At 30.6% G+C, this 27,431-nt stretch overlaps 2 protein-coding genes and 1 long non-coding RNA gene across 5 annotated transcripts in view; 2 read left to right on the forward strand and 1 right to left on the reverse strand.

Moving 5' to 3' along the window:
• The window catches only part of LOC122271932 (protein kinase C-binding protein NELL1-like), a 45,288-nt gene extending 31,679 nt beyond the window's left edge, over positions 1-13,609 (forward strand). Inside the window, exons 2-7 of one of the 3 annotated variants that reach the window (XM_043054683.2) lie at positions 578-679; positions 2,150-2,251; positions 3,767-3,874; positions 5,988-6,105; positions 6,280-6,366; positions 12,856-13,609. In XM_043054683.2, coding sequence (XP_042910617.1) covers positions 578-679; positions 2,150-2,251; positions 3,767-3,874; positions 5,988-6,105; positions 6,280-6,334 — 485 coding nt within the window. In that variant the 3' untranslated portion in view covers positions 6,335-6,366; positions 12,856-13,609. Of the gene's footprint in view, positions 1-577; positions 680-2,149; positions 2,252-3,766; positions 3,875-5,987; positions 6,106-6,279; positions 6,367-12,308; positions 12,726-12,855 lie in introns of those variants that run through there. The other 2 variants (XM_043054684.2, XM_071178116.1) reach the window with 2 other exon arrangements.
• LOC107456201 (cuticle protein 14-like) overlaps positions 1-27,431 on the reverse strand; it is a 206,301-nt gene that overhangs the window by 153,922 nt on the left and 24,948 nt on the right. The gene's annotated exons all lie outside the window — the stretch shown is intronic.
• The window catches only part of LOC107447789 (uncharacterized), a 10,111-nt gene continuing 9,761 nt past the window's right edge, over positions 27,082-27,431 (forward strand). Inside the window, exon 1 of the long non-coding RNA XR_006226685.2 lies at positions 27,082-27,351. This is a non-coding gene — a long non-coding RNA (uncharacterized lncRNA). The remainder of the gene's footprint in view (positions 27,352-27,431) is intronic.

Below are 27,431 nucleotides of genomic sequence, written 5' to 3' on the forward strand. Positions count from 1 at the left end.
TTTTTTTACTTATTATTTCCCCCCCCTTTTTTTTCATATATCTATAATTTTTCTTTGTTTTATTCTTCATTTTGAACATATATATAAAATATATATAAAAGTTCATACATATATATATATATATATGCGTGCGTGCGTGTGCGTGCGTGCGTGCGTGCACAAGCTGTTTAAAAACAGACAAAGCTGTAGAGTTCAAGCTGTTTAAAAACAGACAAATACCTGAATAAGAAAGTATTATTTTATAATTAATTTTATGATTGAATTTAGTAAATTTTATTAATTATAAACAAAACATATTGCTAATACTTATATAATGCTGCATATCAACTGTATTATAAAACTGTAAAACTTTAAAAAAAAAATTTTAAATGTTTTTTTTTAAGTGTGAGAAATATTGTGACTAAATATGACGATTATCTCTTTCAACTAAAGAGGCATTTGTCTCTTCAATGATTTCGATCACAACTGTTCAATTTTTTAAACAATTTTGTTCGACTGTTCTTAATTTGTTTCGTTTTAGTTTTACTATAAATCATACACGTAAAAAAAAAAATTCTTTCATGTACTTATATTCCAGAATGTGACTGTGGATATGGAACTTTAGAATGCTGTTATATGCATGGTGAAAAGCGCTGCGTGTGCATGAAAGGGTACGCTCTAAACAAAGACATTTGTGAAGGTGAAGACCTTTTTAATTCTCTGGTTTAATCTAAGCTTTGTGAAAATATGTGTGGCCAGCGAGTATTGTCAAATCTAGTTTTAAATTGTTCCTTACTCTATGAAAAGAATATTTCACTATTTTTATATTAAAGCTCCTTTGCAAAACTACCGAATAAGCTAAACTTTTGCTGGCCAGTGCAGATAAAAATTTGATAAACCTAAGTAATCTACGAACAAAACGAAAATCCAAATATTATTGAACCAAACTTTGAAAATTGTCCCTGATTAGAAAGGAAATATCCAAGGCTTCTTTCTTAAACATTTTGCAAGTTTAGCAACCCAAATTCATTCAAACCCATCCTTAAAAAGTTTTCTGCATTTGTAACTTTATTTCCTTTGACTGATTTTAGAAATTAATTAGTTACATAGCAGGTTTTAAGTAGCTTATTAATTATGCAATTGTGGGTGTATGTTCAAGAATGCTCTCACGTAAACGACAAAAATCTCTGTAAATACAAATCAGGTTATGCTCTAAAACAAGAATATTCGTGAAGATAAAGGGGCAAGGCTCGAGAAATACGGTCTACCGGTTTCCATTGCGACCAATACATTTTTACTGGCAACTATATTTTTAGTTTTTAATTATGAATCGATATTTTTTTGTAGCTCAATATTTATCTAAAAAAAATTCGGTTGGAGATTTGATATTGAGCGATATTGTTTTCTCCATTCTCGTCTGATTTTTCAACACTTATTGAAGCAAACAAAAATTCTGTTTTCTTTATCTTTGCACCGTCGTACATTCCCTAAAATTTCTGGTTCCTAGTTTTATGTTAATATTGTGCTAATAAATAGGATTTTAATGTAAAAATGGGAAATTACTAATATTTTTACTGGTTACCAACATTTTTTAAACATTTGGTGCCCTGCGTAAGGGTATTATTATGTTTCCTGGGAGCAGCTTCTTAAAAACTTCATGTGGGGGCGATTTGCGGATTTTCCCTCAATTCTTATAGAAAAACTTCCGAAAAAGCAATAATTTCAGCTTATAACTTAAAAATTATAGCTTATGACTAATCTTATAACACGAAAATTATTACTTAGTTTCGAGGAATATATACCTGCAAGTAAATAATTATAGATTAATTACAACTTCCTGCCATGAATAATAACTTAGACGCCTACAGCTGTAAATGTGGACGAATAAAAAATTGAAAAATTTAACTCTATTGAAGTCGGAAGGAAATTTCAAAGACTCACAAATATAACACCAGAGAGATTCTTAATTAAAGAGTTCCTAATTATCTCTTCTATAGAATAGAATTTCATGAATTTGTTTCGAAAGTAACTCCACTTGCAGCAACCTATGATTGCAAATACTTCCCGAAAAAAAACGAAAAATAATATGCATTTATTGTAGTTTGCTTCCTTTATTGAATTTATCAATGCATAATTTGGGAGATTTATTAAATATTCATTTATATTCCAGAGTGTGATTGTGGACATGGAGTTTCAGAATGTTCTTTCGTAAATGACACAAAATACTGTACTTGCAGATCAGGTTACACTCTTAATGATGGCGTTTGTAAAGGTAAGAGCAACATTTAATTGTTTAGGTGAAACTATTCCTTGCGAAGTCTAATATTCCGTGGAGGGAACAATTTATAAATTTTGTTAAAATGCTTTTGGAAAAAGTACAATCATTTTTGTCAAAAAAATTTTTCTAAGTAACCATGGTCAAAGATTATTATTATCTAGTTTTGGTATTATCTTGAGTATCCTATATTAGCTCAACTTTCCTGTATAATTATGCTAAATACATATTTTTTAAATATTTAACTAGTTTATAACTTTTTTCCATATGTTTCCCAATTCATATAATTTTGTGTTGAAAGTTAAGGAAAAATCAACGCATAAACACAATTAAGTGGTTTTTAATACGAAATATTAATCATTCATTGAATAACATTATTTTTTCATTACAATTGTAAAATCTGTTCTATTAAAAAATATTAATAACCACTGTCTTTAATTTAATTTGTCACTGATTCGTGAAACTGAGTGGACAAATTTTGACTTAAATACAAAACAATAGTTTTTTTAGTAAAAAATGATTAAAAAGAACACTTCTTATGTAGTAAACTTTCATGTCGAAAATCTTTCTGTTTCACATTAGATTATTCACTCAAAACTCTATTTTTTGCTCAAAAATTGTTTCACTTTCATTTTTCTTGCTTTTTTTAAAAGAATGAATTGATTAGGTAATTATGTGATTTATACTCACTAATGTCGTATGGCTTGTACGTATCAAAGCAGTTTTTTGAAAGAATTATGTAAAAAGTATACATAAAGTAGGATAGATCGAATTAAGCATTTATGAAACATAAACGTAGTTTTCCGACTGATCTAATCCATCAGTCTTAAATATTTCCTCAAGATGTATTCAAATCAGGCTATGTATTATTCAAAACAACTTAATATTATTTAAAATAATGTAATAAAATAATAATTAGTAATTATTTTGTCGATGTCATTAACATCATCTTCACGTTTATTTTTGCATTAATCTACGTGCTTTTAAATAAACAATATATGTCAATCAAAATGGCAGTATGGTCAATAATATAAGAACTCCTCTTTTGTAAGTGCAGAAGCAAACATTTTATTATTTTTTATGCAATTTGTTTTAAATTGGATAAAAAATTATTTTTGAGCTACGTATATTTATAGACGTAATACCTAAATTTTGATTACATTAAATTTCGAAAGTAATGAAGCTTTGTGCCCATGATAAGTATGCACGAGAAAAAAACGTTTATATGTGATGGATAATATCTCATTCAAAAACAAATAAAAATACTGAAAAAGAAAAAAAAAATAGCAAGGAAAAATCAATATCTAAAGTTTATTTATCTTCTGTTTCTCTTTTTTTGCGCGCAACACGTACAATTTCTTTTAATTGCTAATAATGGGTAAGAAACTTTATCTTTATCCTTTTCTTTTATCATACGTGAAAGATGCTGCCACTGTAGCATTTTTGACATTTCCTTTATTCATTTAACCATTCATTTAATGTGCATGCTTTTTCACGTTACATTTTTTACAGAATGTGATTGTGGACCTCATTCAGATAGTTGCCAGATGATAGGTCCCATAAAGTTTTGCACTTGTATTTCTGGATACACGTTTAATCCTCTTGAAGGCAATTGCGAGAGTAAGTAAAAATACATTTTGTCAATAAATTGATTATTAATTACAATTTAATTTTATAGAAATTTTATGTTTGGACTAGTCCAAAATAATAATAATTATTATTATTAAAATCAATGAGATAATTCTGAGAAAAGTATTAAGTCTTAAAAACCGTGTTTTCCTCAGTGAATTTTTAGCTCTTATAATGAAAATAGACACATAAATTATTTTTTAAATTATTATGGAATCTTATACGCTATATATATATATATATATATACGCTTATGTTATGAACTTTAAGCGTATTTCATAACGAAATTTATTTTATAAACTACTTTTTTATCCAGGAAGTTTCAAAGTTACAATTTTGTAGCATTCTGCATCAGCAGAAAACTAACACAATCAAAATACTGTACTTTAAATATACTTTAAATTTTTTTTTTATATTATTGATTTTTGTTTCCTTTTTCTTAAAAATTGGTCAATCTTCAATTTTCGGATACCTGATATACTTTTATGTAAATTCAGATAAAACTATTCTTCTCGAAAAAATCAATTTCATAACAAACATTTTCAGAACAAAAGTTTTATGTTGGATCAATCTTTTTTACCAAAGCAACATGTAATGACAGAGTTGCATAGAAAACAATCAACTCAAATATATTCAATTCACATGCATGTCTCCAATAAATAAAGAAAAAAAATATTAGCGGAGGACATCAAATAGTTTTCAAAAATATTATCAGGAAAAATACGGTTTTCTTTAACAAAGGTTTCTCGTTCAAATATATAAATTCCGTAAAAGGTGAAGAAGTTTGGTTTTGTGAAAGAATTGGTGCATATTTTAAGTACATGATTAAATGAATAATGAATTATTCATGATGGAAAATATTTCATTTTTTTACAGCTTTTGCGTTGTCTTTGCTTCGTATTCATTGGAAAGGAAATTTTAAATATTCTACCTAAAGAATATCTTTATAATGTGGGGAAAGTTCTTAACTTATATTTTTCTCAGAAAATATTATAAATCTTGAAATGAAATGTTAAAATAATTACGAATCTTGAATCTTCTCGTTTTCCTAACCATGCATGTTAAAAGAGGAAATTTTGTTTCGGGATTTCTCGAAGTTATTTTGAATTTAATAAGAATTTTTCTTTTTCTTNTAAAATTTTATTCACGAAAAATGTTGAAATATATATATATATACAGTGGAACCTGTAAAAGTGACCACCTGGGTAAAGTGAGATCTGAGTAGGGTGACCATTTTCTGCAAGTCTTATTTAAAAAGTCTTTTTTAAAGACTCTTCATAAAGTGACCACCTCTATATAGTAACCATTTGACTTGGTCCCGAGGGTGGTGAATTTAGACAGGTTCCACTGTATATATATAATGTATATATATATATATATATATATATAACGAAGATGTAAGAATCATGGTTTGAAATATTTTATATTAGTATTTTTTGTAACTTTGTTAATTAAGAACTCTGTTATATGAGCCGCTGTGTCTCATGAGATAGAGAGTTTGCCTCCCAATTACGTGATCTAGGTTCGAATTCCATCGGTGACTGGTTGATACGAATCCTGCTCCCGTCTCGCGTCAACCAAAGTGCTGAGGTAAAGCATTCTCAGTAGTAACCGGATTATGGATTAGAATCCTCTTGTCGTCCGGCCCTTTGGAGGTTTTCATGATCTTCCTCTCCGTGTAACGCAAATGTGGAATAATCCCATCAAAAAGTCCTCCACGAATGCTAAATTTGTCCCTTTGACTGATCCAGAAGTTTCTTTGACCTCTGGACTGCGTTCAAAACTACAAGGCAACATTGATAAACGTGAACTAAGAATTGGACTGTTCAACGCCGGTTATAAAACAAGGTTACTTGCATCTGAATATAAACTTTCGTGACTGAACATATATTATCTCTCGGTAAATTTACAGAAATTTTTTGCAGTGTGTTGTGAGAGTGCTTTATTTAATAAATTAATATAAAAATAATGGAATTCTTATTATCCTAAGAGTATTGTTCCAATTGAAATAAAATTGTGATTGTTCACAAAACGATTGTTGCCAAATACTTTTTCACATAACATCGCGACTCTCTTTCTACAATCAGATTTTCTTTCTTTTCAGAACTTAAACTTCCATATGGAGCACTATCAGCATTAGCATCAATAATGTATTTTTCTGTAATTGGTTTTGTCCTTGGTCTGATTAATTCTGGATTCCTTATCATGCTTTGTTACAAAAGGTAAATCAGGTCATTTAAATCTGATTTTTTTTTGTATATAAATACCAGGCTCTGTTTCATAAATACTTTTAAGTGATTTTTTAACAAAAAGGATTAAATTTTTTTAAATTGTAATTTTGCCAGCACAATTTATTTTGAAGAGAAATTACAGAAAACATTTTTTTAACAATTTAGATGCCGTGATAAAAAACGGGATGAAGCTCAAACGAGGTTGATTGAAAACATCTGATTTCAGGAAGTTTTGTGCTAGAGTTGTGGAAGGTAATATAGTTATTTTTTTTTTTAAATAAATGTTTATTAAGTTTAAAAAGTTTCCTTAAACTCAATTTCTTGTTAGTGGGAGTGGAATCTTAGCGTCGCAATTTCGTCCAATGTTCAACTTTCTGGAACAGCATTTCTAGAAACATATTCAGCGGAACCCTAGGGTTCCGTAGAAGCGTCACTGGAGTTCCGAGATTTAAGACTGCTTTTAAACTAGTTATGAATTTAGAAACATATTATTTCAATATACAATTAATAATCCTTTAATTCTTAAATAATTTATTTATTTTCCTGAAATTTAAGTTGATATGAATAAAAAAATAATTGAATAAATTCTTTTATTATAAAATAAATTATAAAAGACACATGTATTTATAAAAAAATATCATTACTACTTCCCCTCAAAGTAAAAAAATTAAATTAAACAATAAGGAACTATAGTTTCTCGATAACCAATAAAAATTTTTTTTCATTTTTACCTCAATCATAATTTAGCTTATTTTATTTAGTCTCAGTTTATCCATTTTCCCAAAACAAGTTCAAAATTGGGCAATATGACGCTCAGATCTGCAAAGTGAACTACCTAACATAAAACCAAATTTTGAAGCAATTATTGATAGGATGTTTCATTCTTCTACGCTAAATATTTTCAAATAAATTTTATTTTCAAAATCTTTGATTAATATGGTTACTTCAGTTCAGTTCGCTTCGGGGTCTGACAGAAAGAAGAACGAATCTTTAGAATTTTATCGGAGAAAATTGGCAACAGCTTTCTGGAGAATTTAACTCAGCAAGAGCTCGTGAACACCAGACCTACGTCATATAGTATGAAGGTTGAAACATTTTCTACGAAAATTCACCAAGGCGAGTAAAAGAACGGTTGACTATTACTAACATTGTATTGACATTACAGGTAACAGATTGGAAATATGCAAATTGTGGGGCCCTAGATACGTTACCTTACAAAAGCTGAATTTAGTATATACTATTTGAATATGTTTCTTAAGTAACCCGACAGTATGCTCACGGAAAACCACCCGCCGAAGACCCTTAAATGGTTGAAAAAATCGGACCTTACTACACCATTTTATGAATGCTATATTTCATATATGCGAATTGAGCAAACTATTTTAAAGTGTCTTAAAAGCAACCGGGCAGTTCGCACGAGGAAAATCATCTGCCAGCCAACCTCAAAGGTTAATGCATTGGAATTGCTCTAGCGCTATTTTATAAAAGCTGAATTTTATGTACATTACTAGGGCACTTTGAAGTTCTCAAACAGTTTCGGCGCTTCTGAAACTAAGCCGAAAAGTTTCAATCCCATTACCGGGGATTTTCAAGTTTTCTAACTTCCTTAACGCCTCTGAAGTTCACAAAAAAAAATTTTGTACTCGTTTCACAGCTATTCTGCCGCCTCACTTTGATCTTATCATCGCCTGGACCAGAATATCCTCGTTGGTAGGGCGTTCGGCTAATGTCCAAAAGGTAGAGAATTCAGTCTCTCAGAATTCCGCCTCAGGTGGTAGATAAATTCTGCCTCGGGAAACAAGAACAATCGGCCCAAGTGCTTTAATGGCCGACGACCACAACAACAACAACATAAGAGGCCGAGACAGGCTTGTTGGTAGGCCACTGGGCCGATGTCCAACAGTTCGTGGGTTCGGTCCTCGCCGGCCGATGACTCCCAGTGAAGTAAATAGTGATTGATACACGTTAAATCTGTCGAGTCGCAAAGTCCTCCATGTTCCCATAACAAATCAATACCTCTAGGGTACTGATCCAGGAGTTCCCTTGTCTTCTGGATTGATTCAAAATTACAAGGCTGCGGAATTGAACATTAGTAGCCGTAAACCTAAAAATTCGGTCAGCTGTTCAACGACGGATATAAAATAAAACAACAACATGAAAAATCATTATTCATTACTGGTTTGCTTCGGGACATTTGTGAAAGAACTAAGTTTAAATATTTAAATTCGTAAAAATAATTATCGAATAATTATGAAAGATATCATACTGCTATCGAATTTTCCGCAATATTCAAATAAGCGGACAAGTAAAATAGAATTGTGATTTTATATATTTGGGTTAGTACAATCACGTCTCATTAACCTTCAAGAATATCCGGCAGATGGATTCCCGAATGCGAACTGCCCAGCTGCTAGGAAAACATCTTAAAATGGTTGGCCAAAGTTAAATATATAAAATTCAGTTTTTATGAAATGACTTTAGTAGGGTTCAATTTTCCTTACCATTAAGGGTGTCCGGCATATGGCTGTCCGTATGAGAACTGTCCAGCTGTCTCGAGAACGCCTTAAAATATACCATATAAAAAAACTCAGCTTTTTTAAGTGACGCAAGTAAGGCCCCATTGTTTTGCATATTTGCCACTTGATCCCCCAAAATCAACGCAACTCATGTTAAAAATAGCCAACTAAGCTGAAGCTCTAAGCTCTACCAAAAGTTTATTTCGTTTTTGAACAGCATACAAGCGAAATTCACATCACTATTTAAGCGCCAAATGGAATTTATCGTCATTTGGAATCTAGGTGCAATTCGAGTTTTAGATTACTTTGCACATTGGCGGTTGCAAATAAATTTTTCTAGCGCGGGAAGGAAAACGAATTTTATTTCTTCAAAATCTGATAAATCATAATAAAGGGAGATGGGTACAGAATAAGCAAAAACATATTTGTTAACCATCAAAAACCTATTTGGTTTTAGGTTGAACTTTAACGAGGTTTCTAATTATCATCTTTCAACTTTTTTATGTTTTCTTCAGCCATTAAACAGGCTTTAGTTTTTACCCTGCTCAGCTGTAGATTTTAATTTTACGATAGCATTTTTTTTCTCTCGCTTAAATTCTAATTTGTGACCTCAAATGACCCTCTTTTTTCTATCATTTTTGGAAAGGACATTGTTCAAAGCAGCATATATTTATGGTTTCGTGTAAAAAAAATCATAATAAGCTCTTAAAACTTTAAGTACAATATTTTCTTAAATTAAGTATTATGCATACGGGTTTCAAATTAAGGGTGTGCCTAGGATTTCGGCTTGGCAGAGAAAATCATTCCTGCCATGCCATTTTATAATTTTTCTCATGTGCGACTGTGGTCAGTGAACAAATAAGACAAAAATAAATTTTCTAATACGTTAGTAAATTTAAACACTTATTTTCCGGGAATAGTATTATTTCCCACTCTTAGTTCATTTTATTAAAATAGTCCTACTTAGTTCATTTTACTAAAATAGTACTAATAATAGTATAGAACAGATGTGAACTTCTATTTCGTTGTTAGATGGCAGCACTAGTAATACAAAGAAAAATTTAATTTTTGACATAATTTATCCTTTAAAAGAAATTAAAAAGAAAGAAACAAGCAAATTAGAATAGAATTAAAAAGTTAGGTTCAATTACAATAGCACAAAATCTAAATTTAGCGATCAGAAAAAATATTTCGCATAGACCTAAACAAAATTATAATAAACAGGTTAAAAGTTATACTAAAAATAATTTATTCAGTTTAAACATTAAAAAAAGAAGAAGAAAAAAAAAAGAAAATTCAATTCTTAGAAAAATTAGTTAAAAAAATATATGCATCTGTTAAGGTGGTCAAGAGGGTTTTTCTTAACAAAATTTTAAATTTTTTTAAAAAGATATATATGTTATGACCTGTTTTATTCTGAGCAATTTGACATCCACTATTCGATAATACTAAACAAATTACCAAAGTTATGGCAAAATTATTGAAACCAACTCTCAGAAAACAAAAATTAACACACACAGTATTTCTAAACTGGAATCATCTGCAAATTTGAATATTTTGATTGAAATTATTTATTCAAAGTTTTGTTTGAAAGTCCATGTTTTTCAATTTAGATTTTTTAACCTTTCAAGCAAGATTTCTCAACTTCTGATAAGCCTATTAAGTTAAAACCTGATAATTGGTTTGTATAAGATGTTGCTTTAATTTATCCTGGCACTTACATATCAGTAAATATTTTGCTTTTTTTCTGGTCAAAACAAAAATTCTATAAAAAATGCAATAAATTAGGTTCTTTTTTAAATTTAAATAATTTTTATTAATCAATATTTTTTGAACTACAGTCGAACCTCGATTTCACGACTTTTTCGATATCTCGAAGGAAAAAAAATTCTCTTCAAATTTCCTATACACTCAATGTTAAAAAAAAAGAACTTGATTTCGCGAATTTTTTCTTTCTAGATCCTCAATAACTCGAATTTTTTTCCATAAATAGTGTAGATTTTTTTTCTAAAATTAAAAAAATATTCCAAAAAAAATAAAAAAATTTTAAGAATGGCTGACAAGGCATGGAATGATGTGTCTTCCTCAACGATAATGAATGGCTTTAAGAAGTCTGGATTCATTTAAGATCACGAAAGTAGTCAAACAATAAATATCGTTAATTCTGCTGAAAACTGCACCGAAAATGATTGGAGCAGATTAACCGGACTCATGAAACTTGATGACATGGAATTTCATGACTTTGTAAACGTAGATGATGCAGTACCGGTGTGTGGTCAGTGGGATGACAATGATATCATCGCTCAAACGAAAGCTTCTTGTGAACTATCAGAAGAAGAGGATGAGGAAATCGAAGATTTACCGCCCAATGTTACTAAGAAACAAGCACTTTCTGCAGTGGACACTGTAAGGAGATTTACTGAGAGGCAGCCGAATATGTCAGAGGAGACATTTAAAGCTATAGTCCACTTAGAAAGTGTTATAGACAAACTTTCTTACACATCTCTAAAGCAAACAACAATTGAATCTTTTCTTAAATGAAAGTGTAAAAAGTGTTTTTAGAATAAATATAGAGTAAATAAGTTATGTAAAGAGCATTTTTCTTTATTCTACCATCGATAACATGTAATTTTCGATAATTCGAATTTTCGATATCTCGAATTTTTTCTCTTCTCCCTTCAAGTTCGAGATATCGCGGTTTGACTGTATTATGGTTTTAAAAAGAGCACAATAATTTTTATTTTTCAATTTTTTTTAGCTAGTATGGTTTTAAAAAGAGCACAGCGTTTTCAATTATTTATATTATTTTTATGGATTTTATTGTCTGGTCAAGGCGTCATAATATCTTTTTCTCCTCTAGTATCTTCAGCTCTTAAGAAAACTAAATTACAAAAGCTATTTGCATAGTTACAAAAAATTGTTTACTTTTAAATAATGTCTACACGTGTGTTAATGTAACATATTCCGAATTCTGAATTAAATCTCAAAGTAATCTATAGTATGTCGGGGGGAAAAGGTACAGTGATACTTTCTCTACGAAATCAAAACCACCTAGACCCTTTGCGCAAAACTAGAGAACGCTATTTTCTGGTTCTTTTAATAATTTGTATGTATGTTAAAATTTGTAGCTAAAGCAATTGTATTCAATGTAGTTATACAGGGTGCTCCATAAAGATCACCCTTTATAGGTATTTTTTGAATATTTTTCACTAATGAAAACAAAGAAGTATACACATGAGGGACGCAATTTGATATTTAGTTGATGAAAAAAACAAAATTGTGTTCGAACTTTGACAATTACAAAAGAGAAAAGTGAATGTAATAAACAAACCGGGTTTAAGTGGTGGTTGAAACCTGAAGATGTTTCTAACAATCGTCTTTCAACTCCTTTCTACTTCAATCCATTTCATCGTGTTTATTACGTGATTCTTTATGTCCTGTGACCTGTCAGGTTTCTGATTTTTATTTTGTTCAGTTTTCCTTTCTGATTCCTATTGTGCATGCTTTAATGTTTTCATTTTTCATATGGATTCTAAAAGCACACAATAAGGGAGGTCTTTACGGAACACCCTCTTACAAATAAAGAGTTTCAAATTTAAATTTTCCTAAAACCGTTGAACTTAACAAATATTTTATATGGAATTATTATAATGTAAAACATATTTTGTTTTCCTATAGGTGTTTCTTTCAGGATTAGATTTATATTTTATCTACTTCAGAAAGCAGCTCAAACGGGGGAAAAATCCATTAAAATTTTGAACTATTTCAAACATGACATTAGAATTATAAGTTATTCAAAAAAAATTGCAAAAGAAGATTAAGTTCAAGAAATTTTTGAAAATTGTGAGACACATTGAATGCAGAATTTGTTTAAAAATAGTTTGTAACAGAAGATTACTTTCAAAAATTTGTTACTATTTAAGAAAAACAAGGGGTTTTACTCCTTCACAGCTTGCTGTTACATGCCGACCCTTAATGATTGCTGTGCAATTATTTATTGTTTGTTTCACAAACAAACTAGTATATAATCCTTGCTGTTTTTAAATCTTGAGTATAACTACTTCTGAATAAAATCCTTGTGGCTCTGACTAAAAATTCTGTCTATTATCTTGCATCTATCAGAAAATAATAAATTTATTATATTTTTTATTGTATTTTTCATTTATTACATTTTTATTTATTATATATTTTATTTATTATATTTTTTATTTATTTTATATCAAAGTTATGCAATCTAAGGACGAAGGACCCCACACAAATCGTATGGAAATTAAAACGCTGTCATATTGGCTGAAAATTGGGTGCTTGCATTTCATGAAGAAGAAGATCACGAACACCCACACATGTGAACTATGACGTCAGCAACAGCTGATTGGTTAAAGACAAAATGACGAGTTAAAGGCGAGCTAAGCTTGTCCACATAAATAGAATATTAATTAATGTAAAGTTAAGTAAATACAGTGCTGTATCGATAATCGAATTCGTAGAAATATAATTCTTTCTCGTCTATGTCTTTTACTTAACTTATACTTATTATTTTTTCTGCTTTTTATTGTAGCCGTGATATATATTTGTTTTGTGTACCTGGCAACTTCGATGCATAATTAGCTTGTTTATGTTTTACATGGCTTCTTGCCAGTCCTTGAGTTAAGTAATAAATATATAGTGGAAGAATTTAAATCGTTGTTAAAAAATATCGAATGTGCCACTTGCCAGAATTGATACTTGACGGGCTTGGCTTATTCAAAATATAAATGTAAAGCACAGTTGCTAACGTAAATAAATGCCATGTTTCAACAACCAATCAGCATCGAGTTACCCACACTACGTCACTTGCAGGTATCCCGTTGAATATGTTGTAGTTCAAAACATACTAATCAGAAGTTTCCATCTACACTACCAAAAATTGATAGTTTCCGACAAACGATGCCTCAAACAGAAATAGTAATTCTCAATTCTCTAATACCTCCATGACATTACCCTAGCAGCAAAATAACTTGGACCCTCATTGGACCAATATTCTTGAATATTGGCTCATTGATTGTGAGTTTCGCAAGTTTCTTTTTTTATTCTTTTCTTATGAAATACGCAATCAGGCTGTTGAAGAATTGTAGCTTTGATATTGTATATTTTCTGATAGTATAGTTTCACTTTAGCTTTGACTCTTGCGATAGATAACCGCTCGTGCTTTAGATAATATTTAGAGCTCTTTTTTAAGTTATTAAATCCACAACTTGTGATAAGTAACAGTTAGGTAAAAATCACTACTACAATAAAGTCACTACTTTAATTCTTTTGATAAGCAACCGTTAGATAAAAAAGATGGGAACTACACTGTAAACAATTCCGGATCAAATTACAATTCCGTAAAATCTATTCTTACAGCGAAATATTATACCGTCATTTTTACAATAATATTTATTTAATTAGAGTGATTCGGTGATTATGCGGTAATTATTACAATAAAAACAATGGTATATCACATTTTTTGTTCCGTAACATATTCGGTACAAACAAACTTTACGGACTTATAAGTATTAATTTTTATGTAATTTGATCTGGATTTTTAAACCTTGTACTGCTTTAGATTTTAATTTTTGTACAGTTGAATTTTTAATTATTAAAGTCACAATTTTACTTCATGTGATAAGCAACTGTTAGAGAAAAAGATTTTGGAAACTACATGCATAGGATCATTTTTGCAGAACTGGAATTTTTTTAATTGTTAAAGCCTTAACTTTACTTCTTCACTTTAGCCGCTTCCTTTGCCAATTTTTTGGGAAAAAGTGCAAAATTCAATCTATTTTTTTATTTCATTAATAAATACAAGGAACTAAAACAAAACATAATACACAAGTTTGAAATTTTAAGTAAATATTAGTCTTTGTATGATAGTTTTTAAAACGAGGAACAACAGCACAAGGTGATATTTTCCAAACACCGGTGAAGTGATACGCCATTTTTTGTTACTTTTTCTTCTTTGTAAATTCAGCAACCATCGTACGTAAAATCGCACAAAACACGTGTGCAGTCCCACAATCCAACAGCAAAACTTGGCAAACTTCCAATCTCCGCAGATTATTGTTATTATTATTGCTTCCAGCCGAGCAAAAACGCGATAAAACAAAACGCCCTAAAAAATTCTGCTACGCACGAATTTTCTCGGGATAATAAAGATTTGCAATATATACAAAGGGGAATCAAATGAAAAGGTACGAAATGACACGGTGGGTACAAATGTAGACTTTATTCAAAATATACACCATAGGCCTGAGCGCAACGATCCCACTGATGAACAAGCAGCAGGATTCCTTCTTCCCAGAATTCCTGTGGCCGTGACGAGACCCAGTCCTTCAAAGCCTCCTTGAGTATGTCGTCCGAGTTGAAGCGCTTCCCTTTCAGGTGTTTCTTCAAACACATGGAAATCGCAGGGCGACATATCTGGACTGTAGGGCGGATGGTTTAACGCCTCCCACTTGAACTTGGCCAGTTCCATGTGTGTGACTCTGGAAACGTGTGGACGAGCGTTATCATGGAGCAGAACCGCACCCTCCGTGAGCAGCCCCGGTCTGTCACCATCCGGCGATGAATAGCTGCCGGTTTCTCCCCTTCCGCTGTCAGAAATCGGTTAACACCTCGCTGCTCCTCAATCGTCGAATTTTGCAACGCGAACTCCATCCTGTCCTCATAAGGACCACCGGATCATTTGGACGGCGCTTTTGATAACAGCCTCTGCTGTCTCCTGCGCATGCTCCGATCCCAGTCAGAGACTCCAATCGCATCCCGAGATGTCTCGCTGCGTTCTCCCATGGCGGAATAAGCAAATATTTAACTGTTACGTTTTTACGTCGTTTCGTACCTTTTCATTTGATCACTCCTTGTACATACCAGAGTTGTTGTTTTTGTTGTTGTTGCTGTCGTGTCTATGCATACAGTGCTAGTGCAAAGATTAGAGTCCTCCAGAAGACTTGATAACAAGATTTGCAAGCTCTGGAGCCCGATGGCCATGGAGAATTTCGATGGGGGGTGTGCTCCAAGTTGAAAGAGGGAGCCGATAATGGCCTGGCAGTCAAAAACATACCAGAGTTAACTGCGGATAATCAGGGAAGCTGTTAAATCAGAGTAATTTTTTAATTGTTGAAGCCATGACTTAAACTCTTGCGATAAGCAAACTCTTAGGTCCTCTAAAGCTCCCCATAGAGTTTGTCGCAACATTTACGGGAGCCCTTTTTTATAAAAATAACGTTTTTAAACTTGTACTTTTCGGCAAAAAACTGACTAAAATTGTCATTTTAAACAACAATCTGTAGCTTTAAAAGCAGAACTAATCTTAGATTTGAAAATTAGGCATAATCAAGTGTTTGTATAAGTGCAACACAAAATTTGTTCTCCAGTTTTATATTAAATAAAGGATAATAATTTGCATAACGGCGCAAATTTAAACTATTCTTCTTTATGTAATTATGCTTTTTTATGTTTTATGTTTCCTGATTCATTATTTTCTGCACAACTCAAGTTCTCCCAATCTAAAATTATCTCTTTTTTATTTGTATTTGCAATATCGATAGGTTTATCGAGTCAAGGAAATCAGTATCAAATTTAAAGGAGTGGAAATTGAGTCACCTTTGTAGGCTACGGGGATGAGATAAAGTTTGACGTTTGATTGCACAATATATTTATTTCTTTTTTCTTCTCTTTTTTAACCGCTAATAAAAACGGTTGAGTTCGTAAGTTGTAAACAAGCTTTTTTTTTCCTCAATATTTTAAGAGCATATGGAATGCAAAAAAAATTGCGTCAAAAATTAAAATTATAAGTCGTTAGCTTATTTATAGTTGAATATGTGAAAGATATTTTTTTAACAACCTCATTTTGTAAATGACAGGGGGGGGGGAGAAATCCGTAAATGTAAACTTTATGAGAAGTGAAATGTAACGATCTCACCTTTGTAAACCTTGTCCAATACTCGTTTAAATAATAAAGTAAATGCGTATAAAACAAAATAAAAAATTTTAAACAACATTTTTTAAACGGAAGAAAGAAAGAAACATTTTAAATCCTCTTAGCCAGAAATAAAAAAAGGGAAGTGCATTATTTTTAAAGTTTGAACATAAATTTGATGATAAATATTTTTATGAACAGTTCTGTGTTGCTCATTTTTCATTTTACCCATGACGCAATTCTTAATTTTTTTCACTTTTAAACACGCAAAAATGTGAATTTAAAAATTTATTTTTTTCCTTTTTTTTATTTTCTTACTTTTTTTTTATTTCAGATCAGTGTATGTTAGTATAAATGAAGAAGAAGTCGAAGTAATTGTGAATGGCTGTAAATTATACAAGGAGTGTTACGTAATCAAAGCCCTTAATATTTTACATTAGATTCATTTTAAATAAAATACACATTAGGGGACATAACGCAATATTTACACGAGGAAAAAGCGAAAATGTTTTCAAACCCTGACGAATCGCTTTTAAGGAAAGCGGAATTAAAAACATCCAAGGCTGTTTCATTGCCGCAGGAAATTGAGAGCTGGTTAACTTCGTTTATCAGAAACACCTTAAAATTTCTTTCAGCAAACAAACTTGTTTTGGGGCTCGTGATCCCTTCTTTCTCAATAATATTCACTACATTTGGTTTTTCATCTTTTAAATATTAATTTGCCTTATGTGGATATAAAGTAAAATTTTTTGACAAGGAATCTAAAAGATAGTGATTTCAGAATACCTTTCACTTATGCAAGGTATTCTGTGCATATAACATGGCGATAATTCTTCTTGTAATGATCAAGAACTGATTGAAACCATTTGGCATCCCCTGACTAAGAACACCAGTTTAAAATTTGAGCACTCTCCACCGAATCAAGCTTTAATGAAGAAACAAGTGCAAGTTTCAATCATTTCTTGTTCGCTATAGATAAAGTTTATTGCCCTAAACTATGGTCATATTAGTTTGACTGCTCTTTTTTTATCTGGAGATCTATGCTTAGTGACAAAAATAGTACAATGAATTTTTAGATGGCGCAAGCAAACTGTTTTGTAAAATTGAAATTTTCACCTAATTTCGACATCAGCTAACAAACACAAAACTAATAAGAAAGTAGTGAAATGAAGTAAATATTTTGTAAACTACGTTTTTTAAGTTGACTAAGGAAAAAGTAATTTTATTTTCAGATCAAAAAAGAAAGGCGTAGGGCACATTATAGGAACGTTTGGTGATTTGTCGAAGTTCATTACAGAAATGATGATCTGTTAACTTTGATCTGACAAAAATAAAATTATTTTCTCCTTTTCAGTCAATTTTAGGAACATAGTTTAATATTTTTATTTATTTATTTATTATTACGTTTCATAGAAAATGCAAGTTTCAAATAAACATTTTTGATTGAAAATGCATGTGTGTGAAAGCAAATATTTCATATTTGTAAATGAAAATATATATTTAAAAAATCATAGAAATGATTTAATATATCACCTGCAGTTGTTTTATAGCTCATGAATATTCAATAATAGTCCAGTAAAATTTGACTACTTTTCGTAAAATTTAATATCCAAAGAGTTTTTTTTAAATTTTTTTTTTGACGAAAAACATGGTTATGTTATGATGCCTGAGAACTCTCACTACTCTCCTATGCACGTTTTCTCATTTTTATGAGAATTGGGGAATAGGAATATCTTATAAACAGGCAAATTAAATATATTTTTCGATGTATTTTTCAAGATTGATTTATTGATTCAGATTCTCTAACCCTGAGCTACCAAGGCCAGAATTTAATTTCGAATTTGCTGCTATTCTGCGGTCTCACTTTGATCTTATACATAATATCATCGCCTGGTCCGGATTGGTAGGCTAATGTCTAAGAGGTCAAGAGATAGGTCCCAGCCGGTCATAGACTCCCCATGTAGTAAATGGTGACTGGTGCACGTTAAAACAGTCTGGTCACAAAGTCCTAAATGTTTCCATTACTAATTAAAACCTCTGGGGGTACTGGATTGGAGATTGATCATTCTCTGGTTCAGGTGAAAATTACGATCTGTGGATGAATAAATGGATGTATGAATGGCTCCGCCCTATAAACGGGTTGCGATGTGGCCTGGAAACGGGCTGAAGCCGATTTCCAGGCTATAGATGGAATACCCGGAAAACACGAAATCATCCTCTGCCTTAAATTCGCTGGGTTTTAGCAAGCAGGCTTTCTGGTATTGAAAAGTGACATTAGAAACAACAACAACATATCATCAACTAAAGTTTGTGGGCTTATGACACCACTTAGAATTACATTGCTTGCAACTCTCTAAACACACTTGCATCCATTGAAATTTTACAATTGAACAATGAAGAAGATAATTTTTCCTTTTTTTTTAATTTTAATTTCCGCAACAGTTTTTAATTCAGTTGTCCTTTTTCATTATCGGTAAATAAATTGAAATATCGGCACCTTCTTTACGAAACCTTTATAATAATTCATTGGCCATTGCTTAATGAGGACTACAATTAAAATGTTTTTTTTCTAAGATAAATACTGGTTAAATTAGTTATAATAATTAACCTTTAGCTAATTAAAATGAGATTTTAATCTCTGCACTTTTAAAAAATCGCATTTGACAATAGCGTTTACAATATAATAAAAGACAAGACTATTCACAGCGGTAGAAAAGACACGCTTGTTGGAAGGTTACTATGGATGGTGTTTTCAATATAAATGTAAACAATAACAATCTCGAGCTNGTTGTAAATTAAATAGTGGCAACTTAACCTTGAAACTCACAGAAGGGCGGGCATGCGCAAATTGGATATGGGAGAGGTGAGGGGGCGCTGTTGTCGATGTGTAGAGTGCAAAAAAAAATCGATCTGCTTAGAAGGGTAGTTGTTGTGTGGCGTTAAAGTTAGGAGTTTCGTTTCCATCGCTCTAAAGCATGTTTGCAAAAGGTGATCAGCTGTCGTGGCTTACAATCGAGGTTTCCCGTGGCAAAAATGCAACAGAATGCTATCGAGGATTAGTGGAAGCCTGTAGAGCAAATGTTTTACCGTATAAGACAGTAGCACGATGGGTTCAAGCATCTCGTCTTTTTTCGTCATTAAGCCTTTTCACAACATGCTTTAGAGCGATGGAAACGAAACTCCTCACTTTAACGCCACGCAACAACTACCCTTCTAAGCAAATCGACTGTTTTTTGCACTCTACACATCGACAACAGCGCCACCTCACCGCACCCATACCCTATTTACGCATGCCCGCCCTTCTGTGAGTTTCAAGGTTAAGTTGCAACTATTTAATTTACAACCCTCGTATTAAAAGACAAGACTATTCACAGCGGTAGAAAAGACACGCCTGTTGGAAGGTTACTATGGATGGTGTTTTCAATATAAATGTAAACAATAACAATCTCGAGCTCCTTACCTGCTCTAGTTCCGGTTAGAAAGTTTGCAGCTGCTTACTACAGCTTATTCTGCAAGGCGATATTTTCAAACGGATAATTTTGTTTTTAATAAAAGAAATAAATTAGATAATTTCTGTGCTGAAATCTGTGCCGTATTTCATACGCTGTTAATGTTATTAAATAATTCTGATGAATTCAAAGTGAAAATTTGTTTTAGTTATTTATACATATATTGTTAAAAAAGGTGACATGGTTGCTAGATTTTAAAAAACTGCTTTTTTTGCAGTCCTGATTTGACCTCTTTCTATTTGTTTTTGATGCAAGCTGTGCACACGTAAGTGTTAGCAATAAAAATAATAATTAAAAGTGATAAAAATATATTACAATGAAAACTTAGGCATTATTTCAAGGAGGGAAAAGCTAAATTTTTTGCTGTAAAAATTTTCAGCATTTTTAGATACATTTTAACAAAAACATAGACCTCAATCGAATTCTTACAGAAATGAAAATAATCATAGACCTAATAATTATGTCTGCATAAGTAAAAAAAAATCTAGGTTTTTTTTATGGTGGAAAAGTCTTAATGCTCACTTAAATTGCAATTTTAAATTTTTTATTCAGCATCAAAAACATTAGGACAGGAATATGCTTATTCGAATAATCAAACTTAGTCTTAATTACCACTATTCGAGTGTTCGAAGAACTATAGGAATGCAAACATGATGTTTAGATATTTACCGAGGCGGTTGTAGACTCTTAGCATTTTGTTCGAACTGCAAGATTAAGTTTATTAATTATAATTCAGATTTAAATTTGAAAGTTGGCATATATTATTGAAAAGGTGAGAAGTGTTTTATAACGATTCTTTTTTCAAATGTTAGGTTTACATATTTATTACAGATCAAACCACATGTTACTTCTACTTAACACTATTCTATTTCACACTTAATGTTAAAATTGGGTCTGGTTCATTTCATCGACAATCAGTTCATCGACAGGCCATTTCATCGACTAGGTCATTTCGTCGACAGGCCGTTTCCTCAACAGGGTTGTTTTGTCGACAGGCCATTTCGTCGACAGGGTCATCTCGCCGACAAGGTCATTTCGTCGACAGGGTCATTTCATCAACAAATCATTTCGTCGACAGGGTCATTTCGTTGATAGTGTCATGCGTAATTCTGAAGCTGTTTTAGAGATTTAATCTAAATATTTTTAATATTAATTAGAAAAATGCTATTATTTAATTTTTATACTAAAGTAAAATTCTTTATGGTAATTAACAGTTAATATAATGTGACATTATCAAATTATTTTTAATATCAAATCAAATTAATAAAATAAGTTATTCTCAGAATTAAAAGTAATAAAAATATATTACAAGGAAAACTTAGGCATTATTTTAGGGAGGGAAAAGCTAAATTTTATGCTGTAAAAATTTTCAACATTTTTAGATACATTTTAACAAAAACATAGACTTCAAATTCTCACAGAAATGAAAATAATCATAGACCTAATAATTATGTCTGCATAAGTAAAAAAAATCTAGGTTTTTTATGGTGGAAAAGTAATTTCTTAATGTTCACTTAAATTGCAATTTTAAATTTTTTATTCAGCATCTTTAACATTAGGACAGGAATATGCTTATTCGGACAATCAAACTTAGTCTTAGTCACCACTATTCGAGTGTTAGAAAAACTATAGGAATGCAAACATGATGTTTAGGTATTTACCGAGGCGGTTGTAGACTCTTACAATATTTAAAGTGCTACTCACCTTAGCAAAAATGTTTAGAAGCACAAGCGTAACGTTGCAAGCATGTTTGCTCTTCACGAAATATGTTTTTTCTATGAATAGTGAATTTAATAATTGTATTAATTATTAAATTCTAATCTAATACTATAAAATCATACTATTATTGAATTTTACTATTATTATTATAATTAAATACTAATAGTGTAATTTAATAAGAATAATAATAGTAGTAAATAAATGATGAATTAATTCATTTTTATTCGCACGATTTAAATTAGACACATTTTGTTTAAAAGAAAATGAACAAGAAATCAAACCTGGAATTTAAACGCAAGAATAAATAACTCTTGCTCTACAAAAAAGAAAAGAAAAATCTTGCAATTAAAATTTGATCAATTTCTGACTAGTTTAATTGCTCAAATTTTTGACTGATTTTCTGTACAGGATGAAAACACAATTTTCAAACGCTTTCTGACCAGTATTAGTACAACTTATCGCCAATCAAAATTTTGATTATTTTCGGCCTGAACAAGGCACGAGGCTCAAAACTAAAATGTAGAAAAAATGAAAATAAAAAATGTATATATATTTAAAATATCAACTTTGTTCAGTAGACTACAAGAGAGAAAAAAATTTATAAAAATTTTCACACATAGCAAAAACAACAAGGGGAAAATTTCCAATAAACTTCTATCAACATTCAAAATTCCACTTTTTTCGTTTTGGTGACAAAAATTAACATTTCTTTTTCTTTCTCAGTACACGTATCAAACATGATGTTTAAAAACATTTCCATTTCCGATTACACTTTTTAAAGGACTTTCCTCAGTGCTCCAGACTCTTTAAAATATATATACTTTCATTGCAAATTTTATTAATTTAAATAAATTTGTATTCTCTGGCAAATCGAAAAGAAAAACATTTTAGTATTTGAGTAAAAAAATAAGTTTGCTAATCTTATTTTAATTAAACATTAATGAGAATAAATTCATATGCATATGGATAACTCTCCTCGATTATAAACTCAAAAGTCAATTTATTTGTTATATTTTAATAAGTATAGTTTTTTTTCCCAAATGTTTTAAATCATAAAAACCAATTAGACAGGTTTCGTCCCCTCCTCTGANTTGATAGTGTCATGCGTAATTCTGAAGCTGTTTTAGAGATTTAATCTAAATATTTTTAATATTAATTAGAAAAATGCTATTATTTAATTTTTATACTAAAGTAAAATTCTTTATGGTAAGTAACAGTTAATATAATGTCACGTTATCAAATTATTTTTAATATCAAATCAAATTAATAAAATAAGTTATTCTCAGAATTAAAAGTAATACAAATATATTACAATGAAAACTTAGGCATTATTTCAAGGAGGGAAAAGTTAAATTTTTTGCTGTAAAAATTTTCAACATTTTTAGATACATTTTAACAAGAACATAGACTTCAATCAAATTCTCACAGAAATGAAAATATTCATAGACCTAATAATTATGTCTGCATAAGTAAAAAAAAATCTAGGTTTTTTTTATGGTGGAAAAGTAATTTCTTGAAGTTCACTTAAATTGCAATTTTAAATTTTTTATTCAGCATCTTTAACATTAGGACAGGAATATGCTTATTCGAACAATCAAACTTAGTCTTAGTTACCACTATTCGAGTGTTCGAGAAACTATAGGAACGCAAACATGATGTTTAGGTATTTACCGAGGCGGTAGTAGACTCTTACAATATTTAAAGTGCTACTCACCTTAACAAAAATGTTTAGAAGCACAAGCGCAACGTTGCAAGCATGTTTGCTCTTCACAAAGTATGTTTTTTCTATGAATAGTGAATTTAATAATAGTATTAATTATTAAATTCTAATCTAATACTATAAAATTATACTATTATTGAATTATACTATTATTATTATAATTAAATACTGATAGTATAATTTAATAATAATAATAATAGTAGTAAATAAATGACGAATTAATTCATTTTTTATTCGCACGATTTAAATTAGACACATTTTGTTTAAAAGAAAATGAACAAAAAATCAAACCTGGAATTTAAACGCAAGAATAAATAACTCTTACTCTACAAAAAAGAAAATAAAAATCTTGCAACTAAAATTTGACCAATTTCTGACTAGTTTAATTGCTCAAATTTTTGACTGATTTTCTGTACAGGATGAAAACACAATTTTCAAACGCTTTCTGACCAATATTAGTACAACTTATCGCCAATCAAAATTCTGATTATTTTCGGCCTGAACAAGCCACGAGGCTCAAAACTAAAATGCAGAAAAAATGAAAATAAAAAATGTATATATATTTAAAATATCAACTTTGTTCAGTAGACTACAAAAGAGGAAAAAAAAATATACAAATTTTCACACATCGCAAAAACAACAAGGAGAAAATTTCCAATAAACTTCTATCAACATTCAAAATTCCATTTTTTCGTTTCGGTGAGAAAAATTAACATTTCTTTTTCTTTCTCAGTACACATATCAAACATAATGTTTAAAAACATTTCCATTTCCGATTACACTTAATTAAAGGACTTTCCTTAGTGCTCTAGACTCTTTGAAATCTATACTTTCATTGCAAATTTTATTAATTTAAATAAAGTTTTATTCTCTGGCAAATCGAAAAGAAAAACATTTTAATATTTGAGTAAAAATATAAGTTTGCTAATCTTATTTTAATTAAACGTTAATGAGAATAAATTCAGATGCATATGGATAACTCTCCTCAATTATAAACTCAAAAGTCAATTTATCTGTTATATTTTAATAAGTATCGTTTTTCCCCAAATGCTTTAAATCATAAAAACCAATTAGACAGGTTACTTCTCCTCCTCTGATTTGGAATCATTTCTTACATCATTTCTATTGAATCGCATACCGAGGATGTGGAGTCATTGCGAGTTTTTTCTTCTTTTTTTTTGTACATTAACGAAGTTTATTTTATAAGGTAAAAGAACTTATAAATGTTTGGGGAAGACATAGGATAAAATACATATTAAACTATTAAACATTAAAACGTTATAAATAATCATTTAAATAAGAAATAAAATAAACTGGAAATGTGAGAACAAGATTTTTGTTTCAAGTAATATTTCATTTAAATTTCACAAGAATTGTCAGAAACTTCCGTCTTCAGCAGCACAGCTGACAAAGACACGAGGAAGAGGATCAGAACACAATTTTTGATCAACAATATTTCCCAACATGTTTTCCAAGTTGGATTTTCATTTTATTTTTCCCCACATGCAAATTTTTCAAGATTTTTATAATACTAGGAATTTCCTCACCTTTCTCACTTCGCTCACCAACCTTCGTAACAGCCACTCATAGTTTGTATTTTCCTATATCGATATTTTTAAAGAGAAAATATATAAATATTGAAATTTTATTAACATGTCAATAGTAACAAAATTAACGATTGCATATGAAAAAAAATCAACTGAGCTTGAAAAAATAAATATATAAACACAGGGAATATATAAATTTTTTATAAAACAAGAAGTAATTTTACCAGCTAACTATCTAAAAAGTTTGTGTTTTTCGGATTAAATTGTTTGTAATCACTACCATTGTTATCATTGTACAAGTTTGCTCCTTTACTTTTGTTTGACAAGATTTTAAAATGTATTAATGCGTATTACTCACTAGGGGGAGGGGGATTATATAAGTATAATTTTCTTTTTATACGCAGAGAATTTTTGCAGCTGAAATTACCAGTTAACGAAAAGACCTTGTCATTGAAATTACCTATCGACCACATGGTTTCATTATCTCACAGAATTATTATATACTGTCTTTTTTTCCTTCCTAATTTCACCCGTCATTCACTCCCTACATCAAGAATCATTCACAATAGTTATTGCATTTGCGATGATAATCTATAATAATGTACATTAAAAATTAATCTTAGAAATAAATGTATTAAATATGACTAGAAAAAAATTGTGTAATATGCAACTTAAACGTGTAAAATACAATTAATGTTTCATTTTTGCAACGTGGTGTGAATAAAAGAGTACGCAAATTTCAAATAAAATGCTTCTTTCCTGGCGACTTCATCACACTATTAATATTTTGCATCAGGCTAGGTTTAAAAAATTTCAGCAGAAATATACTAAATTACGAAGAAGTGCAGGAGGCATAATGTCTAATGTAAAAAATCATAAAACTAGTTTCAAAATTACGCATGACTTTGCCAACGAAATAACCTTTTCTTAATATTGTCGACAAAATTACCCCTGTCGGCGAAATAACCCTGTCGACGAAACGACCCTGTTGACGAAATGACCCTGTCGACGAAATAATCCTGACGACGAAATGACTTGTCGATGAAATGACCCTGTCGACGAAATGACTCTGTCGACGAAATGACCCTGTCGATGAAACGACCATGTCAACGAAATGACCCTGTTGTCGATGTAATAACCTTCGCAAAGATATGTCCCCGTCGACGAAATAAACCTGTCGACGAAATGACCCTGTCGACGAAATGACTTGTCGACGAAATGACCCTGTCGATGAAATGGCCCTGTCGAGGAAACGGCCTGTCGACGAAATGACCTAGTCGATGAAAGGGTCTGTCAATGAAGTGATGTCGATGAAATGGCCTGGCGATGAAGTGATTGTCGATGAAATGAATGCGACCCGTTAAAATTATATACCCTTCATAATTTTAACATTAATAAAATAATATAAGAGTACTGTGTTTTCACTATTTTTTTTATTATAACGACATTTTTATTATTTATTGCATGTGTTATTTAGACTTAAAATTCATTGTAAACACAAGTAGTAAATAAACGAAAACAACGTTTGCAGGAACTACTACTCAAAAGAATCTCAAAACACAATGATCCCGTTCTGAGCCAAATGACTTCAAAATACACCGGACACAATAACCCGGAAGTATAGGCGGTAAAGAGCCTGCAGCTCTCCTTAGTGTAGAAAACACCATCCATACTGAGGATTACTATATTGCGGAAGTATATAAAATTAATACGTATTTTTAAGTATTTTCAAACATTTGTGCTTGAGAGTATAGTTAAATATTAAAACGATAAAGAATTAATAAAATTTCCATGTAAAATCAACGAAAAAAAAATTAAAATTAGCAATTAACCTGTGGATTAATATTACTAATGCCAAGGTTAAATGCGATTCTAAATCCACAAGAAATAATATTTTCAGTGTGTTTCTTATCATATGAAACTATTTGTTCCACCTGTGCTAAATAATGAATCAATAGTGATGATAAGAAAACCGCTTTATCAATTATTTAATTTTTTTCTGCGAATTCAATGATTTTATTTTTCCCGCAATAAAAAATTGATAAACTGAGTTCTCTTGCAAAAACTATATCTACAGATTGCCTTAAAATTTATCATTGAAGAGTTGCTCTTGAAAATTGAAGCATGACATCTTGCAGTCTTCTCGTCGTTTTTCTTTTGGGTGTAAATCTCCTTTTACTAGTTTCTGCAAGATCTGGAATCAATTCTGATGTTTCTGAAATTCCTGTGCATGCCGTCACTGAGGGATTTCAGAATATAGATCCAGTCAGCCCCACTATATATTCCGGTAAGTAAAGAAATCATTTCTGTTCTTGCCTTTAGGGCTGCTAACTACTACGCTTTTTGAAAACAAAAATTATATATATA

The sequence above is a fragment of the Parasteatoda tepidariorum genome, chromosome 2, assembly GCF_043381705.1.
Source record: "Parasteatoda tepidariorum isolate YZ-2023 chromosome 2, CAS_Ptep_4.0, whole genome shotgun sequence".
NCBI lineage: Eukaryota > Metazoa > Arthropoda > Arachnida > Araneae > Theridiidae > Parasteatoda > Parasteatoda tepidariorum.